The sequence below is a fragment of the Ixodes scapularis genome, unplaced genomic scaffold, assembly GCF_016920785.2.
Source record: "Ixodes scapularis isolate PalLabHiFi unplaced genomic scaffold, ASM1692078v2 PGA_scaffold5__190_contigs__length_132052651, whole genome shotgun sequence".
Taxonomy (NCBI): Eukaryota; Metazoa; Arthropoda; class Arachnida; order Ixodida; family Ixodidae; genus Ixodes; species Ixodes scapularis.
This window is the reverse complement of record NW_024609880.1, coordinates 7,228,913-7,250,856: the sequence shown is the minus strand read 5'-3', so window position 1 is coordinate 7,250,856 and position 21,944 is coordinate 7,228,913. Positions and strand designations below refer to the sequence as shown.

Sequence of the window (21,944 nt, the reverse complement as noted above, 5' to 3'; positions counted from 1 at the left end):
TCAAAAACTACCACTCCCGCAAACCTAGGTTGCCGACCATGCCGAAAGCCCAGGTGTAAAATATGCAGGCACATGTTAGAAACAAAGAACGCCACGAGCACAAATTCAGAGTTCACGTGGAACATAAGGGGTAGCTACGATTGCGGCACGTCAAACGTGATTTATCTCCTGCACTGCAATGTCTGTAATAAACAGTACGTCAGACAAATTAATTTGGCTTTCAGACTACGCTTTAACAACCACAAATGTCACGCACAAACACTCCCCGACCTTCCGCTTTCAATGCACCTGTCTCTTTCTAATCACTCAATCAAGCACATTTCTTTTGTAATTTTGGAATCAGGCTTCAGCACAAAAATTGAAAGAGAGCAAAAAGAATCATATTTTATTGATAAGTTTAATACGTTCAACCAGGGCATTAATGAAAGTCCGGGAAGGCTGTTTAGTTTGCAGCTGGCTCGTTGGAGAGCTGATCCTCTCCGCCCTTGAGCTTCTCTAGATGCACACGCTGAAGACACTAGGAGATCTTTAAACCTAACAATCGATAGTTAAACCACATCCTAATGCGTTTAAGTCCGAAGAAAACCTCCAAAATGGATAAATGCGGCTCAAACGGTTAATCTCAGGCAGGCATAGACTGTCACATCCTACCACTCCTTATCCAAGGAAAAATCCCCCAAAGCGTTAAACTTCGACCTCTAGCACAAAGGAATGTCACGGGATTTGGGGGCATCGGTGGTCACATGTATCCTCCTATTTCTGGTTTGAAGACGAGCCAGCCCTTCCCAACTCAAGACTTTCAAATACTTTCTTCTTTTTTTTTTTGTGCGAGAGGAGATAATCTTTCCACCACCATTTTTTTTTTGCGCGCGCGCGAGCGTAAATAATCTCGTTTTGCAAATTGATTTTTTTTTTTTTTTTGCATTTTGCAAGTTTTGGTGTTCTCTCCTTTCTGTGTAAACTATCTGTTTTGTCAACGCTGTTTCCACGTCCTACTGCACTTTACTCCCTCTAATTTCTTCTTAGGGGTATATAAACATTCGCGGGCTGTACACTCGCTACCTGATGAAGAGCGGTCCCCGCTCGAAACGTCGTAATAAACTTCGAATTAGTAGCTCCGACAGTACTCATCTTTGACTTATTAACTTTTCCCGGTCCATTGTTTTTATATTTCCCTTACTCTACCTATATATATATATATATATATATATATATATATATATATATATATATATATATATATATATATATATACATTCCCGGACGACAGTGTCCCCGACTATAAACCCGAATGCTACGTGGGCTTGAACTCGCGTTGAATCCGTCAGTCCCAGCCGATTGCGGACACGATTCATGGAGTAATATGGTGTAACGTGAAGAGTGGCTACTCCCGTAGGCCCCAGCGGCTGACTTCACTATCAAAGCAGCTAGCGGCTGTTTTGTCGTTAATGTCGGCTTCCTGTTCGCGCGCCCGTTCACTACATGAATATAGAAACACAGATGACAGCTATCTGGATGGGGATAACTAATATCGTTGATTTCGTTCCCGCCGTGACTAATTATAACTTTAAATGGGTAGTAACTGACCACTTAAAACATGCGTGAATTCTAAATTCTAGAGCAGATCATGCACCATATGCAATGTAAAATTAAAACCGCTGTGCTCAACAGAGAAAAGGAGACGACCAACAATATAACTGAGCAATGCACGGACATTTATTGTGACCAAAAAACAACCATAACAAAAACAACTGCTATTCAGGCGTCCGTAGAAATGTATATTTCATTTCACCGTAAGGCGAGCAGATGAGGAGGAACGAAAGCGAGATTGACACTTCAGACGTACCCGTAATGCACGCGTCCTCGAGAACAGAAAGCCTCGTTCGAGACAACTCGTTCGTGTTTGTAGCGCCAGCTCGCTCGAATTTATGGAGAACAGAAAATAGCTTTTCGGTGACGCAGCTGACGCTTAAAAGACGCTTGAAACACTCTCGACGAGGTTGCGATTGAACCGTCTCACCTTCAGCATAAAGAAAAAAACGTCGAGAACTTCACACGATGGCACCAGCATCCGCCGCTTAGAAATACGTAAATTTAAGTAAAACTATTTCTGAATGGTGCGAGTATAAAGAATGCATGGACAATTAGGCGCCACTGCTCAAGCTATTGCGGGTGTTGTGAATCCTAACAGCTGGACTGCTATAGGGGTTCAGTGGCCACTGTTTGCGTCTCACTATATTACTCTACGCATGATCTGTAAACAGAAGCACACCGCTAACCGACTCCAGGTGCGAACACTGGGCGTGCGCAGAAACAAGACCCGTGCCGGGAGACGGGCATGCGCAGTAGGGAGGCTCAAGTGAGGGTGGGTGCAACTGCTAGATCGGGGATCACGGGACATGGACGCCATTTAATTGCTAAATTTTGCTGGGGGTCTATGGAGCAAAGGGTCGTTTTTTTTCCTAACTCAGGTCATAAGAGCCCAATAAGGTGCTTGAATATTTTACGCAAGGTATAAATAATTACTTTTCAATAGCCACCAGTTTTGTTCCGATAGGCTAAGTATTTATTTAATGCGAAAGATGGTAAATTCCGCCATCTTGGACGTTGCTGCTTGTCTGGCAACCCTGCTTTCTTCTTTCGACGTTTGCAATTCCCGGAGTGAGAAGGAAGCGAGAAAGGCTGCGCCAAGGCGTTCGTTGCTTGCAATGGGAGGCGAGAGGAGGAAAGGCGCACGGAGCAACCAGAGCAACGGAGCGGGCGTCTGCTCTTGTGGTTACCGCGGTGTCGGCGCTGGTACGGGTATTTATTCTGGTACATTGGCGTTCTGTTGACGTTGTGAGCATGAAGATACGTACTGTTGTAGACATTTTTGTGTGCGTAGTGCCGATTGTGGATCTCCGGTACCATTCGTGGTTGCTTCCACGTTTCTCGAAGCGCACAGCCGATACCAACGTTAAAGAAAAAGAAAAAAGAAAGAGTTACCTTTTTTGTTAGGGCCATTATTATATGTGGCTGCTTTGGTTTTTATTCAGCCTAAGAATTTCCCCTAAGCACAGCACATTTTCAAATTGCGAGATGCAGTCAACATTTTTTTCCTCCTTTAGTTTGACATTGCACTCAAATGACGAATCATTTCGTCCGCAAAACAAACCAGACGTTGCGGGCGGTTTGAATTGCTGTCACAATAATTGCTCAACGCATGTATATATTGAATGAATAAAACAAGCTCTTTTGTTGAAATTTTCGTCTGACTGATTTGTACTTCAATCTGTGACGATTAGAAAGAAGACGAATGATCGTTAACTACCTGTCACGCTTTCGGCTCTTCAAAACGAAACCGAAATCAGCTTCCTGCTGTTCACTCGTTTTTACTTTTCTTTTAGTTTAAGGATTGTTTCACTACCTTAATTGTTTACGTTATTAACCCACAATAAATAAATTCCAGCTATGCTTTGTAGTCACAGCTCCTTTCCATTTTATTTCACAATAATACTGTTTGCAGAGATTAGGCGATATACGTTCGTCAAGATATGGTTCTCACAATCGCGCACGACCGCGCACTGCCTGAGCCGTCTCGCTGCAGTAAGACTGCTTTCGTGTTTAGTTGTGTAGACAAACCTAATTGAAATTATCCTGCGACCCGACCTGCGACCCTGTGAACTGCCTGCAAGTCTGTGTCAACCAGAAGCACTGAAAAGGCATAAGGCGGTGAGTATTGCTTTCGCAATCGGTTTCTGTTAACTTCAAAAAATCGAATTCTTCTCTTTTCCGCTTAGATTGAACCATCGGGCAATAAATAAATAAAATAATAAACAGCACGACACAATATCTCAGTCAGGCTGAGTTTTTGTGCCGTGTTATTCATTATTTTATTTCTCTCTTATTTCGGAGTTCAATCCAAGATGTTTCCTAATCATACTTTCGCTTCTTGCACCTCTTTTGAACTACTTTGACTAATTATTTTCCAGGCACAATGCCTGGTTGTGCTGCCTTTAACTGCACTAATAGTGCAGCTAAGGGCTTCACCATGCACCACTTCCCTTCGGAGATGAACAAGAGAACAGTGTGGGCGGTGAAAGTGAACCGAAGAACAGCTGACAACCAGTTGTGGATTCCCGACACCACATCCTGCTTGTGTGAAGTAAGGTGACCTCTCAGTTATGAAAGAGTGGAAGGGCAAAAATCACGCTTTATTTATCCGTACATACCGAAACGAAAGGCTGCTTGATAATGAAAAATAAACGTGATGAATAAAACTTGCTATTTAAACCGTTCGTGCTTAATGTAGACTTAACAACACCTCACACCAAGAATAGCACTTGGTATAAATAGATAACAATCAGACCCATACATAAACTAAAAATAACCTAGAAAAAAAATTCCTTTCCGAAAAACTTTGGCAGCAGGGACTGTTATACAGCACAATCAGTATACATGCAATCAAATCAAAAAGAGCAAGATAATACAGACAATCCAATTTAGGTGGCAGAAACATAGCCCATTCTCGCTAAAACTGTGACACTCTGCAAGTTACTTCCACCACAATACCTGCAGGCATAAAGTACTTGTAGCAACATCAGTCTGCATGATGCGTGCAGCAAGAAAGCAGCTCGGATGTATTTATTTATTTGGAATACTACTGCCTTCTGTGTAGAAGGCTTCGTATGACCAGGCATTTTTTTAACAATACACAAAAATATGACAAAAAATCTTTCACAAAAAATTGTGAACCACAGAAAAACAAAACAGAAAAAGAATATAAAAAGAAAAGGTATAGCATGAAATAGGGCTTGAAAAAAAAATAAAAGCAAGTATACATAGCAGCTATAAACACACTTCACTTGCAAATACTGAAAAAAGAACAGCTACACGCGGGATGAATGTAACGGATATGATTGCACGACGCAAAGTTCAATCCGCGAAGCGTTCATGATTATTGAGCCACAGTATGACACACCACGGGTTCTTGAAATTTAGTTTTTGATTTATTCTTGTTGTTTCCCTTTTTTTTCTGTAGTAATGCGTTTGCGGGGGGGGGGGGGGGGGGGGGGGCGGGGGGGGGTGACTTGTAGAGTTGGACTGCCCATTCTCACACACAAGTACACATGTGCTTAATTGAGACGATTCTGGAAAATGTATTTTGAAAGAAACCTGGAATAAACTATTCTATTCTATTCTAATAACCAAACTACTTCTGAAAAAAAATTACCATGAGGTTTCTATCATCACATAAACATCAAAAGGTTAAACTTCACAAAAAGTTGTGTTCTCTTTTCTGCCCCAGTCTCAGGTTTACAATCATGTTCAAGAAATTAAGTTCTCAAGCTGCATGGTCCAACTACATGTTTCTCTTGTATCAGAAATATATAGGACATCAAAAGGACCATGCTACTTTATCTTAATTTAGTATAGTTTCAGTGGTTACCGAGTCACTTCAGACTTTTCAGAATTTTGCACAGAAATGTTGCTGTGAAAAATACAGCAAACAACCCTATCAGTGTTAATCATATTGAACACAACTTTAACAGCATTTTTACAGTAACACAGAAAACTCAGTTTGGACACACAATTAAAACAAGCCTTTTATGCTGGCAGAATTTGGTGGTTCAACTACTTATATACATGGCATGGTTGGAAAAGGTCCATATACAGAAGAATGGCCAGAAGTACTTGCTTTACATTGCATCTACAGGCAGTGGATGCAGTAACTTGTAGCTGTCAATACAATCAATAACTTGTAGCTGTTAAGCACCGAGAATCTATTGATAGACATTTCATCTGCACTTTAATCCCATAATTCCAAATCAGTGCTGTTATTCAATAGTGTAATTGTATGCAGTGCATTGTGTTGGCTGGGTCCTACCAAGTTCATATAATCAGACCTGGCATTACATATATGAAGACAAGAACCTTCTGATGATTCAGGTTCCTTTTTAAGATGTTCGCTAGGTAGTACAATGAGCAAGACACGAGTAAATTGTTTAAAGTTTTACCAAGAATGCAGTTAATTTTGGACGATTAGATACCTTCTCATTATACAAAAGTGAGAGAAGATCCAGCACAATATAGTGGTAAAACGCATGTTTTCTAATCACTCAATCACATAAAGTTCTGTCATTTAAGTCAATTGGCTTATTTGACTTTTGAATCAGTAAAAATACCTAAACTATGTCTTCAAAAATGTTTGTAGTATTGGAAGCTTTATATTTGTGGCAACTAATTCCAATATAGTTGATAAAAATAACAGATTGGGGTTTACATCCCAAAACAATAAAAAGGCACCTGGCCCATCCCAGGGATTGAGTGGGTGCTCCATGGGCCTGAAACTGCAATCTGTCACACTTCACCTCTACTGCAATACCCCCCCCCCCCCCATCAAATTTAGGCAACTTAAACGGGTTCCAAGAATCAGTAGGCAAGTGCTTTGGTAGTCCCAGAGAATAACAGAGTCATGCTTCTTGTTAAAAATTCACTCATGATGAAGGGGAGATCTCATTTCATCTTCAGGTACTGAATACTCAGCAAACAGCAAGGTGCATGCACCACCAGGGAGTTTGTTGTTCTTGGCAACAGCCCGGGGGGGATAAACTGCAGCACTGTGTTGCAAGTAAGTGTTAATATTGTGTTGTGTACAAATCTTTCCCAGGTCCATTTCGAACAATCACAATACGAAGTAAATCGTAAGCGGCTCCGGTTTGATGCTGTGCCAACCCTGTTCACCCACGGCCCGCCGCCCATTCCTTCAAGACATCGAAAAAGGCCTGCAAGTGCTGAGGAATCAGCAGCGAGTTTGCACTCATATGCAAAAAAAAGACAAGGTATAGTGGAAGCCTCTGATAAGGCATTTGCAGTGGTGGAACTGACGAGTGGCAATTTTTAGCAGCTCTAGCAGCATGAACAACAGGTTTCGGAGCAGAGATTCTTACTCTTGGAACAGACAATTTTGAGCTCTTATGTCAGAAAATTGTTTACGATCTCCTTAAAAGTTAGTTTGCGGGAAAAATACTGCAATTGTTGGAGTGTTGGGAGACTACTAAAAAGTCATACCTACAGGGGGCCTAGCCACTGCAGATATTTATTTATTGAACATTCATACGCGGATAATTTTGCAGATGTCTCAATTAACCTATTAGGAGTACCGATGGCATCTTTGGTCTGTACTTGGCATAAAAAGGTGTTTTTGGCCATTTTGTAAGGTTTCTGTCACAGTGACATAATCTTCATGAGTTCGACATCAAACGGACACTTTTGTGTTGAATGTGTTTCACGCTGCTTTCTGCTTCGTAGTAGCAAGGCATGTGCCAATAAAGGGATTTTGGGTTCGAAGTAGATTCAAAGTGTATAGTGGTTTTGGCCGAATATTTTTTAATCGTATATTGAATACTTGCTGCACCATTCTACACGCATTCACTACTGTTACACCAAGCTTAAACAAAAATTCAGCTGAACTTGCAAAGGTTGTTCCCAAGCTTCTAATTGCCTACTTATGAGCTCTGTTAAATTTAATCTAGCTATATTTATGAACTGTGGCCTCAGAAAGCCCAATACCTACAATGAGATGGCAAGTAAACAAGATTTGACATAAAATGAAACCTAGAAAGAAGCCCAGCCATACCTAAATGAGGGGATTTATAAATATTCTTGCTATATGCAAATATTTTCTTCGATTCTGAATTAAAAAGAAAAGAAAATAAACACAACCAATAAAAAAACATCGACATGCAAATCAAACAATTTTTGCGTGAATTGCAAGACTGCAGTGGGAAGACACTAGCCAATTTTTCATACTTTAGTGTCTCGTACTTGCTGAGAAAAAATGAGAAAAGATAAAGTTTTGGAGAGTGGACTTCCGGGCAATGCGTGTAGCCACTCTCCACAACTCCAACCACGGAATAGTGTACCACCTTGCTGGTTTTTTGGTTTCAGTTTGGCTTTATTTCTTAAAGAAGACTTAAAATCTAGTGTTTCAGACACAAAAAAATAGTTATATTTTGGGGCTGTCAATGTCCCTTAAGACCCAACAATCAGGGAAATATACTGTGTTGCAGGTTGCAACATAGGTTGTATCATCCTGGGTTTGGCATGCTTATGCTTTATTAAAGGAGACTGAAGAGATTTCTGAGATTGTCATTTTATGATGATAATGCGATTTACATGCCCTTAGCAGCCCCCGAAAAAGAAAGTTTAAAATCTTTCGTTAACATTTTCATATTAAAAAATTAACTGCATGTTTGGTCATTCTGCCAAATGCGTTTAAATATGATAAGCTTTATTTATTTATTTCCATACCTCTAAAGGCTCCAAAAAAGCACTACATAGAGGGGGGTGTTAAATGATCTTTTACATAATCATACAAGATTTCACAAGAAAAATAAAAAAAAAATAGAAAACATTGTGTCACGTTAAACAGAACCATGAAGCGAAGACATTGCATAACAAAAAGGCCACACACGCACTCGCATCATTGGAGGCAGTCGACATGCTAGAAAAAACAAAGCAATAGACTGCCAGGGAGCGAGTAAAAAACAGATACAGATTCACGCAATAACAACATAAATGTATCATGATCAGCGACTGTATCAATTTCGCTTCCCAACTCATTCCATTCGGTCGCCGCTTGTACGAACCGGGAATATTTGAACAGATTAGTTCTTGCAAATGCAATATGAACTTTATAACAATGATCATGACAAGGGGAATTGCGAGCCGGTGAGAGGATGTTGTTTTGATGGGAATCTGAGGAACTATGATAGAGTTTATGAAAATGGGAAAACCTTGCGAGGTATCTTCACAGGTGGAGAATCAATAAACCAAGTGAACTTTTAGGTTGAGTGATGCTTATACGCTCCGTGTGGAAACTATAGGGGTCGCTTTGAAAAAGGCGTGTAGCGCCGCTAGCGGAGGAGCTGGTGTTAGAGAGTGAGGCGCGCTCAGCAGCCTGCGGCGCCTCTTCACGTGCGAAGCTGTGGAGGTGGAAGCGCGCACGGACGGAACTTTGCTTTCTGAGCCGATAGTTGAGGGTGACGTTGCATGAGTGCTAGGGCAGACTTAAGAAGGGCCTTTAGCTGTTCTCCGCTTCTTATCAGTGTTGGGAAGTACTTTAAGTACATTGTACTTAAAGTACTACTTCAAGTAGATTTAGGAAACTTGTACTTTACTTGGAAGTAAATTCTCTGAGTATGTACTTGTACTCTAGTTAAAGTGCTTTTTGCGGTATTTTCTGAGGAAAGTACAATTCCCGACTTCAAAGTACATTCCCCAAATTTGGTTTTGTCAAATTTGTATCACGAAATGATGCTTTGTTAACTTCGAAGAAATACTGGGAGGGATATTCTACTCTCAGCAGAGACGTGAGCAGACGACGCATCGCTCCGCTTGTTCTGGGGGCAGCTTTCCCGTAGCTTTTTGAACTCTCACTACTTCTCGGTCGTTCAGCGCAAGTGAGGAGGTTTAAAATATTATGAGGGCACAATTAATCCTAATTTAGCACCTGAAAGTGTGGTGCGGAACAATTAAACTTTCAAGCCGAAGAAAAAGACAACAGAGGAGAACGTCACAATGTTTTGAGACATTCTCTTCTGTCTTTTTCTTCGACTTGAAAGTTCCTCAATTTGTTCGCACCTCAATCTCAGGTATCACATTATGATTAATTATCACCAGCTCGCTTGCACACTCACTGATGTCATGCTCTCTCCTAGTGTATATTCAACACTCTTGGGTGCAAAACTCCGGTGCAAGTGGCACCAAATTCAGAAGGGGGACTTCTGAATTTTGCTCAATTCTAGAAAATAACTACTCTGTGGCCACTTGACCTTATCAAATATCCGCCGCTGTATTTGAAAATAGGTCATGCACCCTGATTACTCCTGGGCAATGCACACCAGTAAAAAAATTACTGTATACACGCAAGTCCGGTCTCAGGGTGCCGCCATCTTACCCACTAGGGTGCGCTTGGGAGCGGCCATAGTCCGATTATGATGCCTTAGCAAAGCTTCGTAATCGGATTAGGACGTGTCCAAGCACACCCCAGCGGGCAAGATGGCAGTGCCCTGAAGCCGGACTTGCAAACGTGTATAGGGGAATGAAAGGACATCATGAAAGATCGTATTAAAATACATGTACTTTACTTTGAGTATATTGTATTTATAGTGCTTTAGTTCAAGTACATTGTACCCAGTGTACTTACTACTTTACTTAGAGTAGATCACGTCTCATTTACTTTGTAGTTTACTTGAAGTACCTTTGAGATGTACTTTACCCAACACTGCTTCTTATATATGGAGCTTGAGTCGTTATTAGGGGTAATTTGTCTAGTTTCAGTCGAAACAGGGGTTTGAGCAATTTTCCGAAAAGCAAGACGGCCGTTACCATAATTGCCCTCGGTGGGAAATTTGTTTTGCTCGTCGCTGTAAACATAGGATTGCTGGGACGATGATATTTGGAGGCGAGTGAGATGTTCACTAAGTTTGTTCACTAAGTTTGTGCACTAAGTGGGCCAAGTTTTATTAAGACAGCAGATGTGAAAGTTATGGTTCGAACGAATAAAGCTGTCAGGAATATCCGATATTGGACCAAAAATGTTGTGTTATAACCGGGCTGTGCGAAGTGCAGAATTGGACACACAGGTTCTTGGACATGACCGTAACTTGGCAGAACAGTTATAATACCAAAAATAGGTGGCATAGGGAAACCAGGTGGAAATTTGGTTTAGGCGGCGTAACTGAATGGGAAACGGTTTTGACTGTGAAAGGGCTGTCAAGAGAATACCACTCGTCGTGGGAGATGGAGACTTTACAGGTAGGAAGGGACTACTGCACTGTACTTCCAATTGAAACAACTTTACGAAAGGTGGCTTCAAAGTCGAAAAAACCAAGTTGCTGGCCAACACACGGTTTGGCTGTCAAAGGCTTTTGCGGTCAGCTGTTGTGTAGTAATCTGGGTGAACGAGGTGCTGATTTTCGGCACACTAGTACTTTGACAACCCTAACTTGGCAAAACACTTATTATACCTAAAAGAGGAGGCATAGTTTAACCAGGTGGAAATATTTTTGGGCGGCGTAACTAAATGAGAACCGGTTTTGACCGTCAAAAACTGTCAAGAGAATACCACTCATTATAGCCGGGACGTGCACACTTTACAGGTAGGAACAGTGGTTAAAGTCCCCGTAAATTGAGGGGGGGTCCCTACAAGAAGGTAGGAGAAAGGGGGGGGGGGGAGAGTTTTGATGAGATGTGACAGATGCACATAAAATAAACCCCACTGCTGACTCTGTCCATGCTGTACCTGCAACCCTCAACCCCAAATGTCACATCCCTGAAGACAAGCTACCTTATTGCAAGAAATGGCTTTGATTTCACTAATTCTGGGGTTGTGGAAAAGGGTCTCAGACCATCCGTTAAAATCAGTGGGGGGGTTGAGACCCCCTGAGGCCCCCCCAAACTTTAAGCCCTGGGTAGGAAGGGACCAGTGGACAGTTCAAACAACTTTGCGATAGGTGGCTCTAAAGCCGAGAAAAAAAAAACTGTTGTCTACAAGACTTGGGGTAGCAGTGTTTCCACATCCAAAAGGAGGCTGATCAAAAAAGAAAGCACACCACATAAACTTCCATATTCGAACATTGATTGTCCAGTGATTCCAAGTTTCATTGTAGTTTTCCTTAGATTCATATTTGACACTTTTTGTGCCGTCCAAATCTTTCTTCATGAAGTACAGACTGCGTGCCATACTGGTCCGGAAATATCATTGACATGTACAGTGGGGACGAAACTTCTTTGGAGGGCATTCCTTCAACGAAATTCGCAGTATGCCCACGAGTGTGGCATGGCCTTTCAGTTCGAGCTGAGATATGTAGGCGTTACTGGTACGAAAACAAACACAGAATGCAAAGCGGCAGTGTAGAATATGTCAGCCGTGCCGACATAGTGGCAGACATGATCGGGAGACCAAATTTCTCGCGTTTTACGGCACGGGTCCATCGTTTTCGCCGTCCCACAAAACATCGGCGAGGTGAAAAACTGAAACTTCATCCCCACGAGATATGATGCATAACTATTGGAGCACTTAACGACGCAGCAGTTTATACTGTCAACCCAGCGCAACCGCACTGCTCTGACTTCAATGCGTACCAATGTATGCGGCGTGGTTTCCTTTCGCAGGGGCTCTCACTGCCTACCTTCGGTAACGGCCGCGTAACGGCGCGCCGGTCGCGTCGCACAGAGTGTATAGGTGAATACATTTTTAGTATAAACCTGTTGGCCCTGTTCTGCAGTGATTCTAGATCAGTGGTTCACAACCTATGATGCTTCGCGGACCCCTTATGGGTAGGCCGAGATGATGGTGAGGTGAAGGGAAATGTATAGGTTAACTATAATAAAAACTTAATAAATTGAAATAACTAAGAACGAGTGTGAAGTAGACTTCTCAAATTGACATACGCTACAGAAAACACACCCGGAGATTGGAATGTACTTGCTCAGTGTAAGAAAAAACTTTTATTGCCGGCCTTCATGATGAGGCAGGGCTTCGCGGACCCCTAGATTGCCTTCGCGGACCCCAGAGGGTCCGCGGACTTCCACTTGAGAACCCCGGTTCTAGATTATTAATTAAATATATTTGATGCAGGTTCCAAATTATAGCTGCATATTCCAACTTTGGCCTAATGAGGGTAGAGTATGCAAGTAGTTTGGTTTTTGCTATTACCATTTATAAATGTCTTCTTAAGAAACCAAGTGACTGGTTAGCCTTCCTAAGGATATAATCTAAATGAGTGTTCCAGGAGAGGTTGGAAGCTAAATGGACTCCTAAATATTTATATCTGGATACTTTATCCAATTTTGAATCTACAACTTTGTAGACGTATAGAAAAGATGAGTAACGATTTGTAAATGTCATTGTTTTTGTTTTGTCTATATTTATCTGCATATGCCACGTGTCACACCATGAAAGTATGATATCCAAATCACTTTGAAGAGTTAGGCAGTCGCTTTGACTAGCTATTTGACGGTATACCACACAGCCGTCTGCAAATAGGCTAATCATTGAAGAAATGTTGTTGGGGAGGTCATTTATATAAATTAAAAACAAAAGTGGTCTAATAACGGATCCCTGCTGGACACCAGATTTGACGTGTATAGGTGGTGAGGTGATGTCATTTGCAATTACTGATTGTTTCATATCGTGCAAAAACTCACGAATCCAAGCAATCACCTATCATTAATTTTGAGATATTGTAGTTTTTTTTATCAGACATCGACTGTGTGATACACGATCAAAGGCCTTTGAAAAGTCTCTAAAAATAGCATCAATAGAGCCATTGTTGGCAAAATTTGTTTTTAAACGAAACAAAATTTGATTTCAATACTTTTAATGTTCCACGAGTCTTTCAACCTTAGCCCAAAACGCTGAAAGGTGTTGAGCGTCTACGTCTTTCTTCATGTTGATGCTTGGTGCGATGTACTTGTACATCGCATCAGTGTTTGACAATTGATGGGAAGAATGCGTCAATCGTGAAGCGTCGAGCTTAAGCAGCCTCCACTTCTTGAGCTCGGTACTGTTCCAACAAGTGAAGAACAGGACGCTGATGTTGGACCTCCGCCACTAGAGCGCAACACGGTTCTAAAGATTGCCGGACTTGCTTGTGACGCTGAGTCGCTACATCCTGGGCTTGCTGGTCTCCTGATGGATACTGGGCATGATGATGACGTTTCACTGCTGCTGCAGCAATTCGACCTGCTGCGGCCATACAAGCCAGCCATTCACATGCTGCCTCTGCTTGCCATCGGTCTGCTGTTCTCTTTCTTGTCCTTTCCAGCCCTCTGGGCTCTGCACACTTTCTCACAAGACATGCTTTTGCCCATACTGTTCCGTCATTTTGGGTGCGTACCTAAGCACCAGCGCGCTCGCATTACACGTCAGTGACCGAGGTTTGATCCACTGTCACTAGAAAAATTATCTAAAAAAACAAATATTATTTAACCGTTACAGACAGACTTTCCTACAGATTTCGTGCTTAGACGGCACCTGAGGTTGGTTGGCCTTATGAAGCTACTGCTTTAAAAAGAGCTCAAGCATTCCGACAGGACATTTTGACCGCGAAAAAGATGAGGGCAACAATGTGCTCGTAAGCGAAACGCAAGTGATGACTGCCGTTTTTTGCCGGCAGCCGTTCGCAAGCAGCGGCTTCCCTGCTGTGAGGCTAGCAGCCAGACGGAAAATGGTGAAGCCGTCGCTTGCAATTGGCTGCCAAGCACCACAGATCAGCTGGAAAACTCCACCATGCCAAAGACTGATTCGAAAGGAAAACAGCACAGCCGTCATTTGTTATTGGCTCATGAGCACTTGTTGTCTTCATTTTTTGTTTTTGCTTTTTGTTTAGGTCAATGTGTTTTGTCCTAATACTGGAGCACTTTTTTAATACAAAAATGTGGAACGGAAGGTTGTAAACTTGGATTTTCGAGGATGCTTAGAGCATGTAAATTGCATTATCATCATAAAAAGATTATCACTGAAAGCTCTTTAGTGCCCCTTTAAATCTTGACTTGAACCAACATACTCTACCTCCATTTCATTATTTATTTATTTACCTTCGATTGGTATTATAGGAGGGAGGGCTTATATTCTTATATTTACCACTAGAAAATTGCCAAATGTGTACTGGTCGGTTAGGGCTTCCCTGCTTTCTTCTCCTCAGTCACATGGGGTGGGGAAACAGAAGTCAGATATCTCAGAGTTAGTAAGCCAGCTTTGGCACATCTTCATAGATAAAAATAATGGAATTCATAAACTTCATTTTTATCACAACCATTAAATTAGAAACATGGTGCTGTAAAGAAACTAAATGAACACAAAATCAGGGAGCTTCGAACAATACAATTGACTCCTGGGATCTTCAGCGTGACTTTCTTTTGCAATGCATTGCTGATTTTAGTTTGATTTTTTTCTCAGGAAATATTGTTTGTAAATCTGAAGTAAAACAATGATTGGGAGCTGTCTTCATACAAGTTATGTTCTTAGCAACAAAAGATAGAGGTTTTTGGGGCATCGGAGATTGTTCAATGGTATCCATGTTATCTTACTCGCCACACGTATATTGACAGCCCTGCCACCTGCTGCTTTTGCTGCTCCATCGCAAGAGGGTGCAGAGCCTGCAGGCTCTTCGGGAGACAACAGGCAGGACATGCCCCTGGAGGCTCCAGACCCATCGGACATTGAGCAGCCAGGGCCATCAGGCATGCCGCGACCTGGTTCTCCTGATGAGGTGGACCCCAACATCCTGGAGCTGCTCCGTGCAAGGATCGCAACGCTCCAATGCCAAAAGAAAGCTGCGATCAACAAGACATTGGCACTTAAAAAGATGAACAGCATTCTCACAACAAAATTGACACGGTGCATGACTCCATGCCAGCTCGAAATGCTAGGGAGAAAGTCAACGCGGGGACAAAAATGGGACAATACAACAGTAAAAAAGGGACTCAAACTGTGGCTGTCCTGTGAAAGCAATGGTTATGCAGATTTAATCTCCGAGTCGTTTCCACTTCCCTCGGTTTGCACACTTCGTCGCCGCCTTCAACACTTGCAGTTTACTCCAGGGATTCTAGATGAGGTTTTTCAACAGCTGTCTGTGAAAGTAAGTCAAATGACAGACATCGAGAGGCACTGTGCCCTCACTATGGATGAAATGTCAATTTCACCACGGTTGGATTATGACGGCCGCACGGGAGGCTTCTTCGGGCACTCCACCATGCCAGACACTGACTCAAAAGCGACACAGGCTTTGGTGTTTATGCTGTCTGGGCTTGCATCCAGATGGAAACAAACCGTTGCCCACCACCTCACCACTAAATCATCCGACCCAAAGATGTGTGCTGACGCTGTAAAAAGCATCATTGAGAAGGCTAGGGAAATAGGCCTTAAAGTTCGCTGCGTGACAAGCGATATGGGGTCCCTGAACAGAGGTGTGTGGAATGCCAACGGAATCCACAGCGGCACGACGTGCCTGAATTACAAATGCCCGTACCCCGGAAATAAAGGAACAACACTATACTTTATGGCGGACGTTCCTCATCTCCTGAAAAGGATCAAGTCAGCATGCTTGAAGTTTCAAGTCATCATACCAGATGACATTGTGGAAAATTTTGAGTTGCCGACCAACAAGGTTAACTTCCAGTATGTTCGGCAACTTGCTCGCCGTGACTCAGAAAGACAGCTTAAGTTGGCCCCCCAGCTGACAACTGAAGCTCTTGAACGGGGCCAATTCTCATCAATGAAAGTGAATGTTGCCATGCGGGTCCTCAGCCGAGACACAGCAGCTGCTCTCCGCTACCTTGTTGAGCATGAGCACTGGAACAGACAGGCACTGACAACGGCATGGTTTGTCGACAATGTGAGGAAGTGGTTTGATTTGATGTCAAATCGATATCCACAAATGGCACTCGGCCAAGCTCACATGGAAATCTATGAGAACACAATTAAGTTTCTGAAAATGATGATCACCCTGTATCGGAACCTGAGGGTGACCAAAGGAGGCCCCCAGATGGAGCCTTACAAGCCGTGGCAATCTGGAGCAGTGCTCTCAACGAGCTGCGTGCTGGAGCTGCACGAGGTGCTCCTCCAAGAGGGCTTTAAGTTCGTCCTAACTGGACGACTCTCCCAAGACTGTCTGGAGAATTTTTTCTCCGCCATAAGAACGCGTGCAAAATTTCCGACACCAGTGCAATTTCGGAACACGCTGAAGACTGTGACTGTCGCACAGTTTCTGAAGCATGCCTCAGGCTCCAGCTATGAGGAAGACGAAAGCACTTTCCTTGGGGAGTTTCTGACCCCTCTCCACACAAGCCAAGCTCCTGGAGAAGCATAACCTGTGCTCCCAGAGGAGTTCAATCTCCCGGTACTACAGGAAACCGATAGACAGGTGTTGTACTACTTGGGAGGGTATGTGGTGTACACACTCCGCAAGACTCTTTCTAAGTGTACTTTGTGTGCAGATAGTGTTGTGCAGGAAAGTGACAGTGGAGCCTTGCCATCCTCACTTCTTCTCCTGAAGGAGTGGAAGCCAGGTGCACTGATGAGGTGCTCGGAGAGTGTGTTCGAGCTACTCACAAAGACTGAGAAGTTGTTTCAGGCACTCACCCCACAACTCCAGAAGCTGAAGAGGTTGAACCTCCTGAAGCAGCTCCTCGAAAAAACGCTTCACATGACTCAGCATGTGCAGCTCCCAACATGCCACTATATTAAAGGGAGGGTTATCATGAAGTACCTTACATGCAGATTCCACTTCCTGTGAAAACAGCTGAGGCCGAGATTGCGCTCGTGTCCTAGCAGCAAAAGCGGAGCCGCTACCCTTTTGAAGTAACCACTTTTTAAGGAAAACATTTGAACATGGCACTCATTATTTTAAGGCATCAGTTGTACATAGCTGCTGCTTTAACCAAAAAGTTCAGTCTTTTGTTTCATTCATGAATTGCATGGGTACAACGTGATATGGACCAGCAAGTACATTATTATGGCTCCACTTGCGTTCTACATAATCCTATTTTTAGCTACTCTTTTCCCTTGTCTTCAACTTTTTGCCTAATGTCATCGCTGGTGTGTTATGATTTTGTTTCTTCTGAGGTGGTACATTTGCATGGCAACTTTTAAATGTTATAGTTGTGATCTTGCATGTTTTCATGCGATTTTGTATAGATTATGTAAATTTTGTAGAACTCTGTATAATTCTGACCTTGTTTTCAGGTGATTTTATATAATTTGTATTTGCGTATGCACACAGATAAAATATGAATATGTATGTGGCTTACTGAACAATTTCATTAAGAGAATATAGCACGTTTATTAAAAGAAAACAATGAAAGCAAAGATATATCGTGAAACAAAAAATGTCAATGCCAGCGGGCACGCACAATAAACAAAGGTAGGAACGTAATGCATTCACCTATGTGTGAATGACAATGCGTAAGCACGAAACGGTGCATTAACCTTCATTCATGGAAGCGCCAACCGTTCTCTACGCCGAAGCTCCGCAAGTCGTTTTCTAGCATCCCACCGCGACCTGTGTGTGCGAGTACGGCTCTACCTTAGCACGACTGCGCGCCTACGATACAGGTAATCATTTTCATACTTAATAAAAACTGGTTATGCGCAACACAGACAGCGATAAAAGGAGTGGACAGGACAAGCGCAACCAGTTTTATTCCAGTTTCATGAAGCAAAAAGCCCAGCAGCAAGTTTTTAATCATTTTTATAGCTGTGCGTACTGTGGTTACGAACGAGCACACACAGTAATAACAGCAGTACTCTCGTTCAGCCCAAGCAACTGTAGCTAGCGCGAAGTCAAGCTTTTTGAGTGTAACTGTCTGCCTTGTTCGTGCAAAAAAAAAGAATCGTACAAAGACACATGCTTGCGCCTCTATCAATGAGAGCGTACTTACCTTTATTACGCCTTGTCAAACCCCCTGTGATAACATATGCGACGACCGCAGTAATCACGGCCGCCTCGATCGAAGCAGCGTCTCAGCTGAGACCGACTCAAGAAAGCGCTGTCAAGGATGAGGCGCCCGAACGCATCGGACGCTGTTTAGGCTCGAAGACGAGCTTGGACAACATTTGCTTGAGACTGACTCAGCTGAGACGCTGCTTTGAGCAAGCCGTAGACTTTTCTCAGCCACTGTTCTGCTCGCGGGGCTCAAGGCACGACTAACCCAGGGGACTAACCAAGCGGCCATGATATTCGCCGACAGCGAGAAGGCGAAAACGCATGCGTGGTCAGTTTAGCTCAGCCCGCGCAGGCAGTGCAGACAACATTGATGCATATCCTTTCCCAATCCTCTCTCTCAGGCGCCGCCATTAAATTGCAAACGCCCTCCAGGCTTTGAGTTGCGCCCACCCTCACTTGAGCCTCCCTAATGCGCAGTGCCGTGAGAGGCGCCACAGCGGACGTCAACGAGTTGAGGTGGTCGATCGTCAGTACCCGACGTAGAATTTTATCTAGGTTGTGTCGGTCAGGCCAGAGTTTTACTCGGACATGTACACATTACGGTAATGTGCACATGTCCGAGTAAAACTCCCCCCAAAGAAGTAATTAAACACCGTTTCTCCTTACTCGCTCAAAAAGTAACTAAATATCGTTTCTCGTTACTCGCTCTAGAAGTAACTAAATACGTTACTCGTTACTGATTCCGGAGAGGAACGCGTTACTTAACCTCAAAAGTAGCGAGTTACTTTTCTCGCTACATTTTTGACCAAATAAACAGCTGGTTCCGTTTCATAGCCTATTGTTTTTTTTTGTTTTTTTTTTTGTTTGTTTTCAGTACTCGTGGCATCTAAGCAGTAGCTGCCTGTTGAAGTTTTCACCAGATATGTTTTCCCGCTTTCTTGAGAATATGTCTCCTGCTGAAAAAAAAACGGCAGTGTTGTGCTTCAGGAAGAGCTGGTGAATCTGGGATTCCGCTCTCTGTATTGTTCTCTCTGCTTTTACAGTTCCAAGTTGACAATGGGTTCTGTGCCTTCTCGCGCTGCCTACCTCCGGGTTTACATTGGGTCTGTACCCGGTTGTAGAAGGTTCAACCAAAGAACATTATTGTGTTCGCTGGGTGAAGGACATTCGTAACTGCAGAGTTCGACTGACGTGTTCAGCGATAAACATTGCTATACTGTCATACTTTTTAGTTGTCTTTCGGGTTGCCCATCTGCCTTTTTAGCATTAGACCTATACTCCGTTTAGAATTAAAACGAGGCTGTTTAAACGCTGTTGTACACGCTACGCCTCAAAAGTAATGAAAAATAACGTTACTCCTTACTTGGCCCTAAAAGTCACTAAGTACTTTACTCGTTCCTTTTATAAAAAGAAGTAGATACTTTACTCGTTACCGACAAAGTAACTAGGTAGTAGTAACTTGTTACTACTAGCGCGTTACGTACACGTGTGGTTATACAACTCTTTCCAAATCCGCCGCGTTTGTACAGTCGGCACTAGAAAAAGAGTCGCGACACGCGGCGCCGCGTTGGTACGACTGCGAATACACCGAGAGCCAAGGTGAGCGGGTAGTTTTTACCTTTTCATTTAAGGGGTGCTGAACAGGCAGTTATCGCTCGCAAATAGTGATTCTTTTTACTAGATTGATGCTCTCATTTATGATACTGTCCAGTTCGGCATTTTAAACCACCAACTATGTTACAATTAAAAAAAAAAAAGAAAAGAAAATGTATTGATGGCTTCAACAAACAAGCAAAGTAAGACCAGTTGGCCACGGACCTTGCAGTCGAGCCTTTCTGCTAACATTTATTAGTGCCGACTCTACGTTCGGCGAACATTAATGTGTCGCGAATTTCTTCCTATTAGATTGTTTTAGGACAGGTTACATTCTGCTTCGGTTAATGAAGGCGGTGCTATGAAAGAAAGGTCTCGGTCGTTTGGCGGCTCTCCAACCGGTCCCCTCTTCCGATGCAGAGCTGCTGAAAAAGAGTGCCCCGAGTCGCGTCATCAACCTGTCGTCAATTCTTCACCACATCGGAAGCACGGCGGATCTGCACGACAAAGCCACGGGCAACCACCCCTGGACCCATCCGGTCCTTGTGTACAGCAACTCCAAGATGGCCATGCTTGTCTTCAGCAGAGCCCTCGCCGCCAAGCTCAAGCCTCACGGTAAGACAGGCCCCCGGTGGAATAAGACAGTTGTCTAAGCAAGGCCAACTACAGCGGCTAAAGTTTGCTCGGCTTTGGCGCATCTGCCGGCAGGGGCACTGTCGATTTAGGAGTTTTCGCGCTGACGCGGCTTTGAAAACGTGTGCGCACATAAAAACGATTCTCTGGTGGGCTGTAGAAAGCAAGCGTGACTACCGCGCGGGTCAGCGCAGTCCCGCGATTTAGGACCACTCATGACCATTCATGACGTGGCCCTCCTGGGCTACACAAAAGAAAAAAGATTTCAACAAAAATGGGCAGATTGAGCATATTTCCCACACTGTAGAGGTATTGTTCAGCCGTAAATAAAAACACGATCTCTTATTTTTTTTTGTCTGCTACATTTTGTTTAGAACCCATAGATCCCAATTTTTAAAGGATTAATTCGAATTTCCTTTTGTAACTGCGGCCAGCATACCAATAGTAGAATGAGAAACAGAAGGCATGAATAGTACGTGGGACTGCTCTCCGCCGCTGGGAGAAGCAAGGAAGGGCCTCACCTCCCCTTCTAGCTTACCCTGACGGTTCCTCGAGCGGCTCTCGAGGTGTCCCTGATACCCAGTAAGATGCCCCTAGAAACGATACGCCATCTCACGGCGTTTGCCAGAAAAGCGAGCAAACCATCGCCACGATTGCACCCTGCCGAGGGGCCGCCGCTCAGACCCCATTTTCTCCTTTCGCAGTGAATGGGCTTGATTCAGGAGTAATAGGGAGTTTTAGCGAATCGTTTCCACACGAACTGTTCGTGTGGAAACGACGCCACTGCGCATGCGCGCGCGAGTCGTTGTGGACTTCGGGAGGCTTTTCTCGTTCGTTTCTCCACTCCGGCCGCTGGAGTCGTCACCGTAACGCAGACAGTACTCGGGCAGAAAAAGGTGGCGGGCGGTTTATCTGCCGCCCCAGCCGAGGATTAGGCTTAGGACAGCGGTGGGCGATTTGCCATCTTGTTACTCTGCTTCATTTGAGAGGTTGAACCAAATCAATTTCAGGATTGCTCACAATGGTAAGCAATTGTGAATGCCGTAAACTGCGCATGCTAGTAAATTTTTGCCGTCTGGGAGCTGACTAGCTGCAGCGTGGCGACTGCGAGCAGACGAAATGATTTGGTTCGACGACACACAACATGAAAGATCATTCAAGTTAAAGATGACGAAGACACACCGCCTACCATTGCGGTCGTTCAGACACTTTTTACTCTATCTAGCTTCGCCGATCTCGAAATTGTGACCGGTGAATGTTACGTCGGCCGTCTTGTTTACATTG

General features: G+C 43.5%; 1 protein-coding gene across 1 annotated transcript in view; it reads left to right on the top strand.

The window, feature by feature from the left end:
* LOC8042531 (retinol dehydrogenase 11) overlaps positions 1–21,944 on the top strand; it is a gene marked incomplete at its 5' end in the record, with an annotated part of 61,331 nt that overhangs the window by 24,490 nt on the left and 14,897 nt on the right. Inside the window, one exon of the mRNA XM_042294010.1 lies at positions 20,448–20,642. Within this exon, the coding sequence (XP_042149944.1) occupies positions 20,448–20,642 (195 nt within the window). The remainder of the gene's footprint in view (positions 1–20,447; positions 20,643–21,944) is intronic.